The sequence below is a fragment of the Erythrolamprus reginae genome, chromosome 1 (genome assembly GCF_031021105.1).
Source record: "Erythrolamprus reginae isolate rEryReg1 chromosome 1, rEryReg1.hap1, whole genome shotgun sequence".
In the NCBI taxonomy this organism is placed as follows: Eukaryota; Metazoa; Chordata; class Lepidosauria; order Squamata; family Dipsadidae; genus Erythrolamprus; species Erythrolamprus reginae.
In genome coordinates, this window is record NC_091950.1 from 286605234 (window position 1) to 286621339 (window position 16106).

General features: G+C 40.4%; 1 protein-coding gene across 1 annotated transcript in view; it reads right to left on the bottom strand.

Annotated features, from left to right (window-relative positions):
• Positions 1-3674: 3674 nt before the first annotated feature.
• The window catches only part of LOC139156955 (gamma-aminobutyric acid receptor subunit rho-1), a 34244-nt gene continuing 21812 nt past the window's right edge, over positions 3675-16106 (bottom strand). Inside the window, exons 7-8 of the mRNA XM_070733197.1 lie at positions 14278-14474; positions 3675-5842 (exon numbers count right to left, since the gene is read on the bottom strand). Of these exons, the coding sequence (XP_070589298.1) occupies positions 5552-5842; positions 14278-14474 (488 nt within the window). The 3' untranslated portion in view covers positions 3675-5551. The remainder of the gene's footprint in view (positions 5843-14277; positions 14475-16106) is intronic.

Consider the following 16106-nt stretch of genomic DNA (forward strand, 5'->3'; position numbering starts at 1 on the left):
GGTAGGCTGTTCTCTTTCACTTAGGTAAGAAAGAATTCTGAACACAGATAATGAAATGTGTCTCTGTGACTGAAGACAAACTGCTCCATAAATACAAATATATGAGATGAGATAAACAATCAGCATCTGGAAATGAACTTTACATATGAAGGCACCTAAACCCACCATTTTTCACCACATTCCCAAACTAGGAGAACATTTATAGCAGCTATTCCTCTTATTGGTTTTCTATATGTATGTAAGAGAGAGAATATTCATGAATGTATGAAGATGGGCAAGCATCATTCCCTCTTGAATTATTAGTCTGCCATTGGCAGGGCAATTCTGAATTCTTTGGAATGCTCTAAACAATACTGAATACTTTTTCTATGATTCAGGCTCAAATTGGCATACTTGGTTCATATTATGTGAAAACCTAACTCTGAAAAAGATTCCAATCTGAAAAACAGGGCGGGGAAGAGAAGATGACCAGCAGCAAGATGGATGGACTCAATTACAGTGGTACCGCTTCTTAAGAACTTAATTTGTTCCGTGACTGTTCTGTCTGGGTTCCCCCAGACCTCAACACCAACTGGAAAAAACAGCCAGACACGCTGGTAAAAGCAAAAGTACTTTATAGCTTGAAAAATAAACACAGAAAAAAACCTGTTCTTCCCAACAGGCAGGCTAGGAGACTTTACAGCAGAGTCCTGATGTCCAGACAATACAGCAAACTTCTTGCTGGCACACCCACCACTGTAGAGCATAAGACCCCCACCTTTTCCCCCCAAGGTTTCTGTATTCAAAGTCACAAACCAGAATTCCAAGACGCCAAAGATCACAGCCAGGTCCCAGGACTCCCAAAGATAATACTCCACAAGCCAGGAAGGGTGGGTCTGCCTTTTCAGCCTTTCCAGAGAGCACCACACCCAAACCCAGCTGTTGCCTCTTTAGTGCTGAAAGTACCTGGCTAATTGGTCCCTTCTTTGTGTTGCTCTTCTCTGTCGCAGATCGATTATTGCTTGTGCATTTTCCTCTAAGGAATCCAGGCTGCTTGCTGGGGAGAGCTCCCTCTCGGGGGCCTCTGGCTGTTCCCCCTCTTCCTCAGCCTGGGATTCCTCCTCCTCGTCTGCCTGCACCTCCTGTTCCTCATCCTCCCCCTCTGAGCAGGAAACCGACAGAAGATCAGCCGTTCCCTGAGGGGCCTCGGACGGAATCACAACAGTGACCAGGTTCTTAAATAGAAACGTTCTTAAGTAGAAGCAATTTTTCCCATAGGAATCAATGTAAAAGCAAATAATGCGTGCAAACCCATTAGGAAAGAAATAAAGGTTCGGAATTTGGATGGGAGGAGGAGGAAGAAGAGGAGGAGGACAGTCGCTGCTGAAGGAAGAAGGTGAGGGGAGGGGAATCAAAAAAATCCAAAACTTTAAGGCTTAAAAAAAAAAAAAGAGAGACTATGAGGCAGTGCCCAGAGAAAGGAAAATGTTCCGTTCGCTCTGGGCTGCCCAGAGCGAAGGGAGCGTTTCTTTTCTCTGGGTGCTGGCAGAGGTGTATTCCCTCTCCAAACACTCAGAGAAAGGAAAATGCTTTGTTCGCTGTAGACTGCCAAAGCCTCCTTAAGTGCCACCAAAAGGCTCCTCTGGCAGCCCAGAAAATCCCAAGATGGCCGGGATTAAAGGGGGAAATGGCAGGAAACTGGCCGTGCCTTCGTGCTGCTCTCAAATTTCCTGGGAAATTTTTCCAGGGTCAGGTTCTTAAGTAGAAAATGGTTCTTAAGTAGAGGCAAAAAAAATCTTGAACACCCGGTTCTTATCTAGAAAAGTTCTTAAGTAGAGGCATTCTTAAGTAGAGGTACCACTGTATAATGGTGATGAGTGCACACTGGAAGATCTAAAGGACAGATCAACATGGAGAAAAAAATCTGTTTGTCCACCAATGAAAGTGAAATGGTAACTTTTGGGTTTATTAATCGAAAGTGGGTTGGATATGGGAAAGAAGGGATCTCACTAATGCAGGGATGTCAAACTTATGACAACACATCACGTGATGTATCACAATTTCTCCCCCCTTTCGCTAAAATGGGGGTGGGCACGGCCAGCATGTGACACATCTGGCCCTTCGGCTACAGGTTTGACACCCCTGTTCTAATGTGATATGTAAAATGGAACAGGGATAACAACTTTATTTGTAACTACTACACACAAAAAATCAGATGTTGCTTTTCTTTCATTTTTTTTCTTTATTGCTTTTCTCACTTTTTAACTTTTCCATATATATTTTCATGTTTATCTTTTATGTAAATTTTTGCAGTAAAAATTATACATAAAATTATATGGTTTTCAGGAATGAAAAATTACTTGATGACTCACAATTCACTTATTTGTTTGGTAATAAGAACATGTGTGTTAGCCAAAAAATTTACAATTCCTTGAGATGCTTTTTTTAAAAAACTATTTGTTTATTAAAGATTTGAATTGGGTTTTTTTTTTCTACAGTGGATGAGTGTCAGTGACTTCAGGTAACATCCAATAAATCTACTGCTCAGAAAAATACAATTTCATTGAAGTTATTAAAAAAAGGTTTTCTACTAAATCAGGAAATGAATGTTTCTTATTCCGGATGTAGGGCTTTGTTTCCCATGGGTTTACACAACCTAAGCAATTGACCAATTTGAAACCATTTGCTTTGTTTTTTAAATACAGCAGTTCTACTGATTTGGGGAATGTTTCCTGGGATATTCCTGAAATTAATTCCTATTTCAATATTGGTTCACTTGCTCTGAACCATACGTTCATTCAGCCTGCTGATAAATAATGTTAATTCAGTTTCATTTGGACATCAAATTTCAGTTTGTCTGAAAGGCTAATGAAAAGCACTAAAGTGCAAAACTAGACATATTCACTCTTCATTGGGTAATGAAAGATCTGCAAGAAAATGATCAAGCTCAGAGGACAATACAAATTCCACAATTCAACCCTGAACTACAAAATTCTCTTCTGTTGGAGAATACCTATATTTATAGGTACACCTATTGGAATACTGTACTTAAATTTATATTTTGATTTATCTTCAGTGTCAGCAGTATATAGATAGCCCTTGGGGACAACTAAAACATTATGGCAATGACTGCAGTAAATACCATTTTTGTACCAAGCTTATAGAAACAAAGTTTTAGACAAGCAACTTTCTTAGCAGAAAAAGAAATATATGTGAGTAAATTCTGATATTTCCACAAATGTTTTGAGGGTTTTGTTTAATTTACCTTCCATGTACAAGTCGAGTTAAAATAAATGGAAGTTTTGCATATATATAATTAAAATTCTACACCAAGAACATTATATTTTCAATTAATAAATTTGCATAAATCTGTTAGATTCCATTATTCTTTACCAATCTCCTAAGGGTTGAAGATTCAGGATTGTATCTAATGTAGAAATCTTAAAAGCTTGAACAGAAGCTAAATCTTCTAGATCCATTTTATTAAATGTCTATGCAGATATTTTGTGTATGTTCATGTCCTTATGATGTTTCTGCCATTTCTACAGGGGAAATTTAAGTCTATATTGGGAGCCATTCATCTGCTTGGTTCTAGCTCTTTCAAAGTGCTATTTACTTTATGATCACAATTATTGCTCGTAAGTCTTCTAACAAAAGGGGGGGGGGAATCACACACCCAAAACAAAAAAAACCTAAAGTTGTTTTTAATGTTTCAATACCCACCTGGATTTGAAACATAAAGATTGTGATATCTGAATGAAAGCCTTTATTGGTTTGAAACTTGACTAGGAGAAAATACTAGCTTCGGTTTTAACGCTTACCATACACAAAATTCAATGTGTCACCTTAATTTTTAATTAACATGTAAACAATATTTCTTTATATTTAAGGTCATGTGATATATCCAATGGAGCGCTTGGAGATTTAACAGCTGCTTCTTTAGTTGGAAAAATTTTGTCCAGTGTAGCAATGTCACTCTCAAAAGAAGGGGAACTTTCAATGTCAATTATCACTGCCACCCTAGTGCTGTTTCCGCCATTGTTGTCCAAAAACCTCATATTCATAGAAGGGACCCTTCTGCTAGAATCAGAATATAACTCTATTACACTGTTTTAAATATTCATGACCTATAGTTAAGCAGACCAAATTTCTGGGACTCAGATAATTATGACATTCCATGTGCCAGTGGATCACAGCTCCCAACAATCCCAGTCTCAAGGAAGTTGGGAAATGTAGTTCAACATTTATATGGTCACAGGTTCATTACCCTTGCCATAGGGCATTGTAGTAAAAAAAAAAAAGATTCAATTAAGTAGAACATGTCATCTGTGATACTGCTTACAATAATCCCATAAGATGCATCAGAGTAATCCACAAAGCTGATGCCATTTTTTTATATATATATATATCTGTCTTCTTTAAAATGTCAGATTCGTTGATTTAAACAAAAAAACCCCAAACCCATTCAATTTAGGCACCAGCAGTATTGATAATTCATTAAATAGCCTTCATAAAATGTTTCTCTATCATGCCATAATACTTTGTTTTCTTTAAAGTACTGTATCAAAGTATCAAAAAATATTTCTTTACTAAGGCAGAAAATTCTAAGCAAAATAAATACAAGCTTAACATTTACACTTTTTTAAAAGATTATGAAATCTTGTAGAGTAGCTGTAGAGTATCTACATGTGTAATTTATCTACAGTTTTTAAATTTATGATTTAAAAAAATAATATCAATGCTTTTGAACTTTGGTGTTGGAGACGACTTCTGGGAATACCATGAATAGCCAGAAAACAAATTGATCCTAGAACAAATCAATGCAAAGTTCCTATTGAAAACAAAAATCGCCAAGCTCACATTTTGAGATCAATAATTTTGGGAAATGTAGGAAGACAGAGAAAACGAGGACAACAGCAGCAAAGTGAATAGACTTAATCTGGCAATTGGTACATTGTTTGAAGATCTGATGGGCCAGATTGGAGATAGATCATCCTGGTATCTATATGGTGGATAAGAATCAATGCTGACTTAATGGCACATAATATATTTACAAATGAAAACAAAAAATTAAAATATAGTCCATTTCTGTAGCTGAAATAAAAATGCTATAATTAGAAGTTTCAAAGGAGAACTGTAAAGTATCTTCTTGCCTTCTTTTGTCCTTTAGTAATAATTTAGTTCAAATCTTTTAAATGCAAACTCTGTTCAAAGAAGAGGGACAAGTGCTGTGGAACTGTTGCCTTACAATCAGGATGTTGTGAGTTTGATCCTAGGTAGAGGCAGATGTAGGGTCTCCTGCTTGGGAAAGGGGTTGGACTAGATGACCTGCAAGGTCCCTTCCAATTCTGTTAATTGCTGTTAGACTCTTTGTGAAAGGTAGGCTTTTCTCCTCTCTTTGCTCTTTCCCATTGAAATCACAAGAAAATGAATAGGTGATGTAAGTGATATCCATATTAGAGTACCAAACTTTATCAGGAACAACGAAGAACATTCAGTTTCCACTTTCAAATTTACTTGATAATTCATCCATGATGTTGTTGCATAAAAAATAGCTAAAGAAAAAAAATAACTATGAAAAAATGGACCAATATATCAAATTAAATAAAATGTACGATCCTGGAAATATTATTCTTGAATACTTGTCAATGGCATGAGTGTCGATTCTCATGCTGCTATATCTCTGCATTTTCCTCCTATTTGAATTTCCGTCTGATCCAAGACCCAACTGGACCATCATTCTGTCTTCTTTGCCTCCATTTTCAGACACGTATTGCCCTAATTCATTTACTTCTCCATCACTGTAGCTGCCTTCCATCCCTGTCAATTGCTTCGACTGTGGCATTGCAGAAGCACAAGAAAGCTGCGGAGAAAAGAATAGGAGTGACATTCAAATCCACATAACTGCATCCATTGGTTAAGGCCAGTTCCTACCATAATGATCATATATTACTTTGTTTTAAATGCAGATAGATTATTTTAAAAATATTTTATGGAACTAAATATCTTACCAAAGTAACAGAATATTTCAAGGTTAGGGTTGAATGAATTTTGGGGTCCTTGATGCTCTCTGAGCCTTGTTATTTTCTTGCAGATGTTTTATTATCCAGCTGGGATATATCATCAGTGCTAGAACTCTGCTCTTTTCTAGCACTGATTTTATTTATTTATTTATTTATTTATTTATTTATTCATTCATTCATTCATTCATTCATTCATTTATTTATTAGTAGCATTTATATGCTGCCCAATTCCAAGTGGATTCTGGGCGGCTAACAATAGTATAAAACATAGCTACAATACAAACAAGAGTAAAAATACTATAAAAATATCCCTACAAAACATACATACTCTCAATCATTCATAGCCGTATCAAAGTGGCAACTTAATGGCCCCAGGCCTGCCAGAAAAGTCAGGTTTTTACAGCTTTCTGGAAGGCTGGTATAGTGGGGATAGTACAGGTCTCCAGCGGAAATTGGTTCCAAAGTGTCGGAGCTGCCACAGAGAAGGCCCTTCCTTGTGGTCTCACCCACTGGCATTGTTTGGTAGACGGGACCTGGAGAAGGCCAACTCTGGATCTTTATTGGTCACAGGGAAGTATGAGGTAGCAGGCGGTCCCGTAAATAGTCTGGTCCTAAGCCTGTAGGCCTTTAAAGGTATTAACCAACAGTGATGGACTCCTAAAGGTACACAGAACCGGTAGAAAAATTTTGGTCAGGTATGCAGAACCGGTAGAAAAAAAATTGAATTTTTTTCTTTTTTCCCTTCTGGACTCTGGGTATGTTTTTCCTATCTCAGTAAATCAGGTTGAATGTGTATAATTTTAGAAGAGCTGTGCATGTGTGTGTGTGTGTACATACACATACAGTTTATATAGTAAATAATGTCTATTTCTGTGTGTCTGTGTATAATATGTATGTATACATATGGCATATATACATAGAATTGAATAGTATATTTTGGATGTTCAGTAATAGTAAATAGATGGGGAAATTGTATCTCTTTGAGGCGAGGAGAGGTCAAGCACCCTAACCCTTACCCAAACTCTTGAGTGACGTCAAGTTGGCCACCTTTAAGCCAGTCACATGACCTTTAAGCCATCCCCAGTCACATGATCATCAAGCCACTCCCATCTGGTCACATGGCTGGCAAGCCACACCCACAAAATAAGTCACACCCACAGTGTGGTAGTAAAAATTTTTGCAGCCCTTCATTGCCGGAGATCCACTAGTAGCCAATGCAACTTGCGGAGAGTTGGCATAATATGTGTGTACCTTGGTACACCAATAATAGCTCGTGCGGCTGCATTTTGAACCAGCTGAAGTCTCTGAATGCTTTTCAAGGGTAGCCCCATGTAGAGCGCTTTGCAATAGTCAAGGCACGAGGTGATGAGGGCATGAGTGACCATGCGAAGAGCCTCCTGATCTAGGTAGGGATGACTAGATGATGTTATCTAGTCAGGTAATGAAATGTTTATTTTTTTTATTTATTTATTTATTTATTTACTTTGTCCAATACACAATGAGAGTTTTAGTGGGTATATATATATATATATATATATGTTAAATGTTTATAGCTGGAATTTTTTAAAATTAAGGGAGACCAGGATAGATCTATTTCGGCCTTATTAGGCCTCATCAGCTGGCCACACCCACTCTTTTACTGGGATTCGATCTGGGAAGCTTCTGCATTGTAAAGCAGAGAGCTAGCAATTAGACCCATCCGATCTGAATCCTCTCAGCTCTGTACCAGGGAGGGGTATATGTTTTTTCTTATGTCGGATCACCCTGGTATATTTTTAAGGAACGTCACAGCTCCTTTTTTTGCCTATAGGCCCAACCTAGGGCCACTGCAAGGCAGTAATATATTTATAGCCGACAAACTATATTTTGTATGTGTTAAATGTTTATAGCTGGAATTTTTTAAAATTAAGGGAGACCAGGATAGATCTATTTCGGCCTTATTAGGCCTCATCAGCTGGCCACACCCACTCTTTTACTGGGATTCGATCTGGGAAGCTTCTGCATTGTAAAGCAGAGAGCTAGCAATTAGACCCATCCGATCTGAATCCTCTCAGCTCTGTACCAGGGAGGGGTATATGTTTTTTCTTATGTCGGATCACCCTGGTATATTTTTTAAGGAACGTCACAGCTCCTTTTTTTGCCTATAGGCCCAACCTAGGGCCACTGCAAGGCAGTAATATATTTATAGCCGACAAACTATATTTTGTATGTGTTAAATGTTTATAGCTGGAATTTTTTAAAATTAAGGGAGACCAGGATAGATCTATTTCGGCCTTATTAGGCCTCATCAGCTGGCCACACCCACTCTTTTACTGGGATTCGATCTGGGAAGCTTCTGCATTGTAAAGCAGAGAGCTAGCAATTAGACCCATCCGATCTGAATCCTCTCAGCTCTGTACCAGGGAGGGGTATATGTTTTTTCTTATGTCGGATCACCCTGGTATATTTTTAAGGAACGTCACAGCTCCTTTTTTTGCCTATAGGCCCAACCTAGGGCCACTGCAAGGCAGTAATATATTTATAGCCGACAAACTATATTTTGTATGTGTTAAATGTTTATAGCTGGAATTTTTTAAAATTAAGGGAGACCAGGATAGATCTATTTCGGCCTTATTAGGCCTCATCAGCTGGCCACACCCACTCTTTTACTGGGATTCGATCTGGGAAGCTTCTGCATTGTAAAGCAGAGAGCTAGCAATTAGACCCATCCGATCTGAATCCTCTCAGCTCTGTACCTGGGAGGGGTATATGTTTTTTCTTATGTCGGATCACCCTGGTATATTTTTAAGGAACGTCACAGCTCCTTTTTTTGCCTATAGGCCCAACCTAGGGCCACTGCAAGGCAGTAATATATTTATAGCCGACAAACTATATTTTGTATGTGTTAAATGTTTATAGCTGGAATTTTTTAAAATTAAGGGAGACCAGGATAGATCTATTTCGGCCTTATTAGGCCTCATCAGCTGGCCACACCCACTCTTTTACTGGGATTCGATCTGGGAAGCTTCTGCATTGTAAAGCAGAGAGCTAGCAATTAGACCCATCCGATCTGAATCCTCTCAGAGCTGAGAGGATTCAGATCGGATGGGTCTAATTGCTAGCTCTCTGCTTTACAATGCAGAAGCTTCCCAGATCGAATCCCAGTAAAAGAGTGGGTGTGGCCAGCTGATGAGGCCTAATAAGGCCGAAATAGATCTATCCTGGTCTCCCTTAATTTTAAAAAATTCCAGCTATAAACATTTAACACATACAAAATATAGTTTGTCGGCTATAAATATATTACTGCCTTGCAGTGGCCCTAGGTTGGGCCTATAGGCAAAAAAAGGAGCTGTGACGTTCCTTAAAAATATACCAGGGTGATCCGACATAAGAAAAAACATATACCCCTCCCTGGTACAGAGCTGAGAGGATTCAGATCGGATGGGTCTAATTGCTAGCTCTCTGCTTTACAATGCAGAAGCTTCCCAGATCGAATCCCAGTAAAAGAGTGGGTGTGGCCAGCTGATGAGGCCTAATAAGGCCGAAATAGATCTATCCTGGTCTCCCTTAATTTTAAAAAATTCCAGCTATAAACATTTAACACATACAAAATATAGTTTGTCGGCTATAAATATATTACTGCCTTGCAGTGGCCCTAGGTTGGGCCTATAGGCAAAAAAAGGAGCTGTGACGTTCCTTAAAAATATACCAGGGTGATCCGACATAAGAAAAAACATATACCCCTCCCTGGTACAGAGCTGAGAGGATTCAGATCGGATGGGTCTAATTGCTAGCTCTCTGCTTTACAATGCAGAAGCTTCCCAGATCGAATCCCAGTAAAAGAGTGGGTGTGGCCAGCTGATGAGGCCTAATAAGGCCGAAATAGATCTATCCTGGTCTCCCTTAATTTTAAAAAATTCCAGCTATAAACATTTAACACATACAAAATATAGTTTGTCGGCTATAAATATATTACTGCCTTGCAGTGGCCCTAGGTTGGGCCTATAGGCAAAAAAAGGAGCTGTGACGTTCCTTAAAAATATACCAGGGTGATCCGACATAAGAAAAAACATATACCCCTCCCTGGTACAGAGCTGAGAGGATTCAGATCGGATGGGTCTAATTGCTAGCTCTCTGCTTTACAATGCAGAAGCTTCCCAGATCGAATCCCAGTAAAAGAGTGGGTGTGGCCAGCTGATGAGGCCTAATAAGGCCGAAATAGATCTATCCTGGTCTCCCTTAATTTTAAAAAATTCCAGCTATAAACATTTAACACATACAAAATATAGTTTGTCGGCTATAAATATATTACTGCCTTGCAGTGGCCCTAGGTTGGGCCTATAGGCAAAAAAAGGAGCTGTGACGTTCCTTAAAAATATACCAGGGTGATCCGACATAAGAAAAAACATATACCCCTCCCTGGTACAGAGCTGAGAGGATTCAGATCGGACGGGTCTAATTGCTAGCTCTCTGCTTTACAATGCAGAAGCTTCCCAGATCGAATCCCAGTAAAAGAGTGGGTGTGGCCAGCTGATGAGGCCTAATAAGGCCGAAATAGATCTATCCTGGTCTCCCTTAATTTTAAAAAATTCCAGCTATAAACATTTAACACATACAAAATATAGTTTGTCGGCTATAAATATATTACTGCCTTGCAGTGGCCCTAGGTTGGGCCTATAGGCAAAAAAAGGAGCTGTGACGTTCCTTAAAAATATACCAGGGTGATCCGACATAAGAAAAAATATATATATATATATATATATATATATATATATATATATATATATATATATATATTTGTTTTCGTAGATTTTCACCGGTACAGGTATGACGGTCTTGGTATATTCAGGTTTCTTCCCGTGTAGGATTTGGAAATTTCTGGCGACGTTTTCATGAGGTCCCACTCATCATCTTCAGGCTGGTGCTTCTGTCCTTGTTCTAAGGCGAACACTGCGAGACCTAAGCTGCCTTCCTTCTATAAATACTGATGGCTGGGTGTGGTTTGATGGCTCAGCAATTGCCTGCTGTGTAGAAACTTCCTGGTGAGTCAGTGGGGTAACATCTGGGGTCGTTGATGTAGCTGAAGTATGCTGAACACATATTGCAAAACAATCAAGCAGCCTGCAAGCTCCAACTACTCAGGATATCACGCCTAATCAACAACCATTAACTAATCAGCATACTTCAGCTACATCAACGACCCCAGATGTTACCCCACTGACTCACCAGGAAGTTTCTACACAGCAGGCAATTGCTGAGCCATCAAACCACGCCCAGCCACCAGTATTTATAGAAGGAAGGGGAGGATACCTTCTTGCTGACCAGGACCTATGAGAAACTCGAGGTCCAAAGAGCTACCATCCTATGCGACCTCAAATGTCTACGCAACTGCAGAGACAGAAACTTGATCCCCAAATGCTGCCAACTAAAATTCCATTCTAAAACCCCATCCACTGAACGAATCCTGAAAAGAACTGAATTAGCCGTAATCAGAAATGAACTCCACAGGAAAAGATTCCTACTAGACCAAGCCAACAAAGACCTACTCACTCTTCATCTCAAACTTAGCAACAGAATCCACCCAATACTCTGGGACAAATCCAAATAACTAGCCCTCTGGAGAGCTGAAACAGAAAACTCCCTCAATACAGACATACACACCAGGAAACTCCACAATTTGGAAAAACACCAGAAGCCCAAACCCTTTCCACAGCAACTCATGAACAATACAGTACATAATATATTGGACAGGACCCTCACCACAGCAGAAAACAACGTCCTCTCCAAAGGATTCAACTTTGCAGACGCCCCCAAACACATCCCCACTGAAAACATCATATGCGGAGTTGAAGCCTCCCTAACCAAAATCAACCAAGATGAAGCCAACAAAATCAGACTCGAAGTCACCAATGTTCTCTGCTCCAGCATTCCACCCAGAAGCAACTTACATAAAGATGAACAAAAAGCACTTGAGGAAAGACAATAACATAATCATCCTCCCAGCAGACAAAGGCAATGCCACTGTGGTGATGAACACATCTGACTACCAAGACAAGCTATCCAACCTACTCCAAGACCCCGCTTACAAACCTCTAAGCACAGATCCTACCACCTACCTGGAAAAAACCACCAAATCCAAAATAAAAGCTTCTTCCATCAGTGAAGAAATCCAGCAAAGAATCATCCCCAGAGAAAAATCATCCAGATGCCCCAAGCTCTATGGCCTCCCCAAGATACACAAAGAAGGAACACCACTCAGACCTATAGCCAGCTCCATAGGCTCACCCCTACAGAATCTTGCCAAATTTCTTGCCAAACAACTCCAGCCCTACGCAGAATCCATCATGTCTCATGTACAAAACTCATTCCACTTCATAGAAATCATAAAGGAACAAAACCTACAACCCAGTGACCTTCTCGTAAGCTTCGATGTCATATCTCTCTTCACCCAAGTGCCTATCAAAGAAGCCCTGACAGCCATCCAAAACAAATACAACCCCCCGAAGCACATCTTAGATCTGACCAACCACTGCCTGATGAATACATACTTCATCCACAATGGACAAAGATACAAACAGATAGAAGGAGCCCCCATGGGATCACCCCTGTCACCCGTCATCGCAAACTTATACATGGAATATTTTGAAACCAATGCCTTGGACAAATCTGAACACAAACCTAAACTCTGGCTTAGATATGTAGATGATACCTTCGTAATTTGGCCACATGGGAAAGAAAAACTGGACAGCTTTCTCACACATCTCAACAGCCTACACCCCAAAATACAATTCACCATGGAAATAGAAACCAACAACAAACTTCCCTTCCTGGATGTCCTAATCTACAAAAACCCCAATGGCTCCCTAGGACATACCGTCTACCAAAAGAAGACACACACCAACCGCTACTTAAACGCAAAATCCCACCACCACCCTGCACAGATCAATTCCGTAGCCAAGACCCTCATTTCCAGAACCAAACGCCTAGCCGACAAAGACCACCTGGAACCTGAATTACACAGTTTCACAAATGTATTAATTTCCAATGGATTCCAAAGAGAGGCAATCAACAACTTAATCCAAAAAGAGACACCCCCCAAGAACCAAGACACAGAACAGGACAATGGCATCGCCCTCCTCCCTTACATCAAAGGCACCACAGATAAAATCAGTAAAATTCTCTGCAAACACAACATCAGGACAGCCTTTGGTACAGATAAGAAAATAGCCAACATCCTAAGAAACCCGAAAGACAATATCCAGCTAGAAAACCAGGGAGTGTATCAAATACCGTGTAAAATCTGCCCAGCCACATATATTGGACAAACAAACAGGAGAGTAAATGCACGTGTTGCAGAACATAAGAATGCATTAAGGAAAAAAGAAAAAACCTCCTCCCTTTTCCAACACTCCAAAACTACAGGACATGAAATTGATTTTGACAGTACTAAATTAATTTCCAAAACAGAACACTACAGCAAAAGAATAATAATGGAAGCCATCGAGATAGAAAAACATCCCCAAAATATGAACAAGCGGGATGATACCTCCCGCCTACCAGACATCTGGAAACCAGCCCTCAAACGTAACCCAGCCATAAAAACAGAAACCAGACTCAGAACACATATTGCAAAACAATCAAGCAGCCTGCAAGCTCCAACTACTCAGGATATCACGCCTAATCAACAACCATTAACTAATCAGCATACTTCAGCTACATCAACGAACCCAGATGTTACCCCACTGACTCACCAGGAAGTTTCTACACAGCAGGCAATTGCTGAGCCATCAAACCACACCCAGCCACCAGTATTTATAGAAGGAAGGCAGCTTAGGTCTCGCAGTGTTCGCCTTAGAACAAGGACAGAAACACCAGCCTGAAGATGATGAGTGGGACCTCATCGAAACGTCGCCAGAAATTTCCAAATCCTACACGGGAAGAAACCCGAACATACCAAGACCGTCATACCTGTACCCGTGAAAATCTACGAAAATATATATATATACACACACACACACACACACACACACACACAAACACATACATACACATACACATACACATACATATACATACACACACACACACACACACACACAGTAAAATACATGATGAAGGTTATAGAGGAGATACTCATAGTAAAATATATCTAAGAAAGAATAGAAAAGAAGATATAATAATAGAACATATCAATGAAAGAATAGAAAAAGAAGACAACAACCTGCAAGAAAACAACCAATTCACATTCATGTCTCAGTTGTCACCTCTAGTTACTTATTATGACAGTAACATTTACCTTCTCACATTCCTTCCGTTCTTTTCTCTCTTGCACCGTGGTCAGGTAATTCACTGCTGCATACTCTAATACTGAGAGGAAGACAAACACAAAACTGACCCAGAGGTAAATGTCCACAGCTTTGATGTAGGAAACTCGAGGCATGGAGGCATTGACACCAGTGATGATGGTAGACATGGTCAGTACCGTCGTGATACCTGAGGATATTACAATTTTCCAATTGAAGATACTCATTTTTTTAAATAATGCATTTACTTCACTGAACTGCAAGCTTTTTTAAAAAGAAAAAGAAAAGAACATGTTGATTTAAAGAAGTTGGTCTTATTATACTGATGGCCTGGCATCTTTATTTGAGTTTCTGCCTTTTTAGGGCAAACTAAAATCCTGTTTGTACACATTCTACCTAGTATTTTATTATTTTATTTTACTTATTTATTTGTCAAACAAGTATAGTATTATAGTATATATTAACACAAGTAGAACATAGTAATAGAAAGGATAATTAGAGGACAGGGACAGTAGGCTCAAAGGTGCACTTATGTACGCCCCTTACAGACCTCTTATAAATGTATTGCCCAGATTGATGTATCAATGCTTAAGGATAGTTAATTTCACTTTTGGGGCCCAGAACCAGGCTACGATTGCTATCCTAGGCACACTTTGGTGGAAGTAAGATTGTTAAAAAGAGCAAGATCTATTTTTGAGAAAATAATCATTGCAATGGAATCCCACACTTGCAGTCTAAAGCAAACTTACCTCTGATAAAACTCATTGGACTTAGTATTGTTTTCAAATAAACAATTAATTTATAATCCTCTTTAAGTACAAATGGCTAAATCTAAATTGTTTTAATCCCTGTGATTATCTGTTTGACTGTTTGTCTATCAGTATCTATCCGTATCTATCTACTTATCTACCTACTTACCAGAAGTGGGTTTCAGCAGGTTCTGACCAGTTCTTGAAGAACTGGTAGTGGACATTTTAAGTTGTTCGGATAACTGGTAAATACCATCTCTGACTGCCCCAGCCCCCATCTATTCTCTGCCTCCTGAGTCCCAGCTGGTTAGGAGGAAATGGGGATTATGCAGTAACCTTCCCCTGGAGTGGTATGGGGATGGAGATTTTACAGTATCCTTCCCCTGCTAAGCCCACTAAGCCACACAACACTCACCAAGCCATGCCCACAGAACCGGCGGTAAAAAAAATGTGAAACCTACCACTGCTACCTACCTACCCTGTTTCCCCGATAGTAAGACACCCCCGATTGTAAGACATATCGGGGGTTTCAGGGGGGTCGGCTAATATAAGCCGTACCCCGAAAGTAAGACATATGTCTTACTTTTGGGAAAACACGGGGGTATTGCCGGGGGGGGGAGCCCGAGGACGTCGCTTCCAAGCTCCCCGCACTCGCCTTCGCCTCGCCGCGGCACCACCGCCTCTTCCCCTGCTTGGCAAAGCGAAGGACAGCGCTGGTCCGAAGCAAGCCGAGCGGGCGGAGGCTTGCAGTGAAGGCGCTCGTCCCAGCAACCGAGTCCTGCCGAGGCTCGGCTGCAAGCGGCCAGCGAGGCCGACCAGCTCCGAGGCAAGCGGCCGGCGCTGCGCCCTCCTTCGCCCGCCTCCTTTCCGGCAGGCAGGTGGGGCTGCCCAACTGCGCAGAGCGGCTCCTCCCCTCCAGACACACGCTTCCCCGACACGCGTCTGTGGCTCCACGCGTGCACACCGCTTGGAGCCCTGAGGTTGAACTTGGAAAAGGGCTCACGAGGCTCCTGTCCCGCGGCTGCCCTTCTGGACTCTGGGGAGATGCCTTCGGGAACGCGACCCTTTCAATT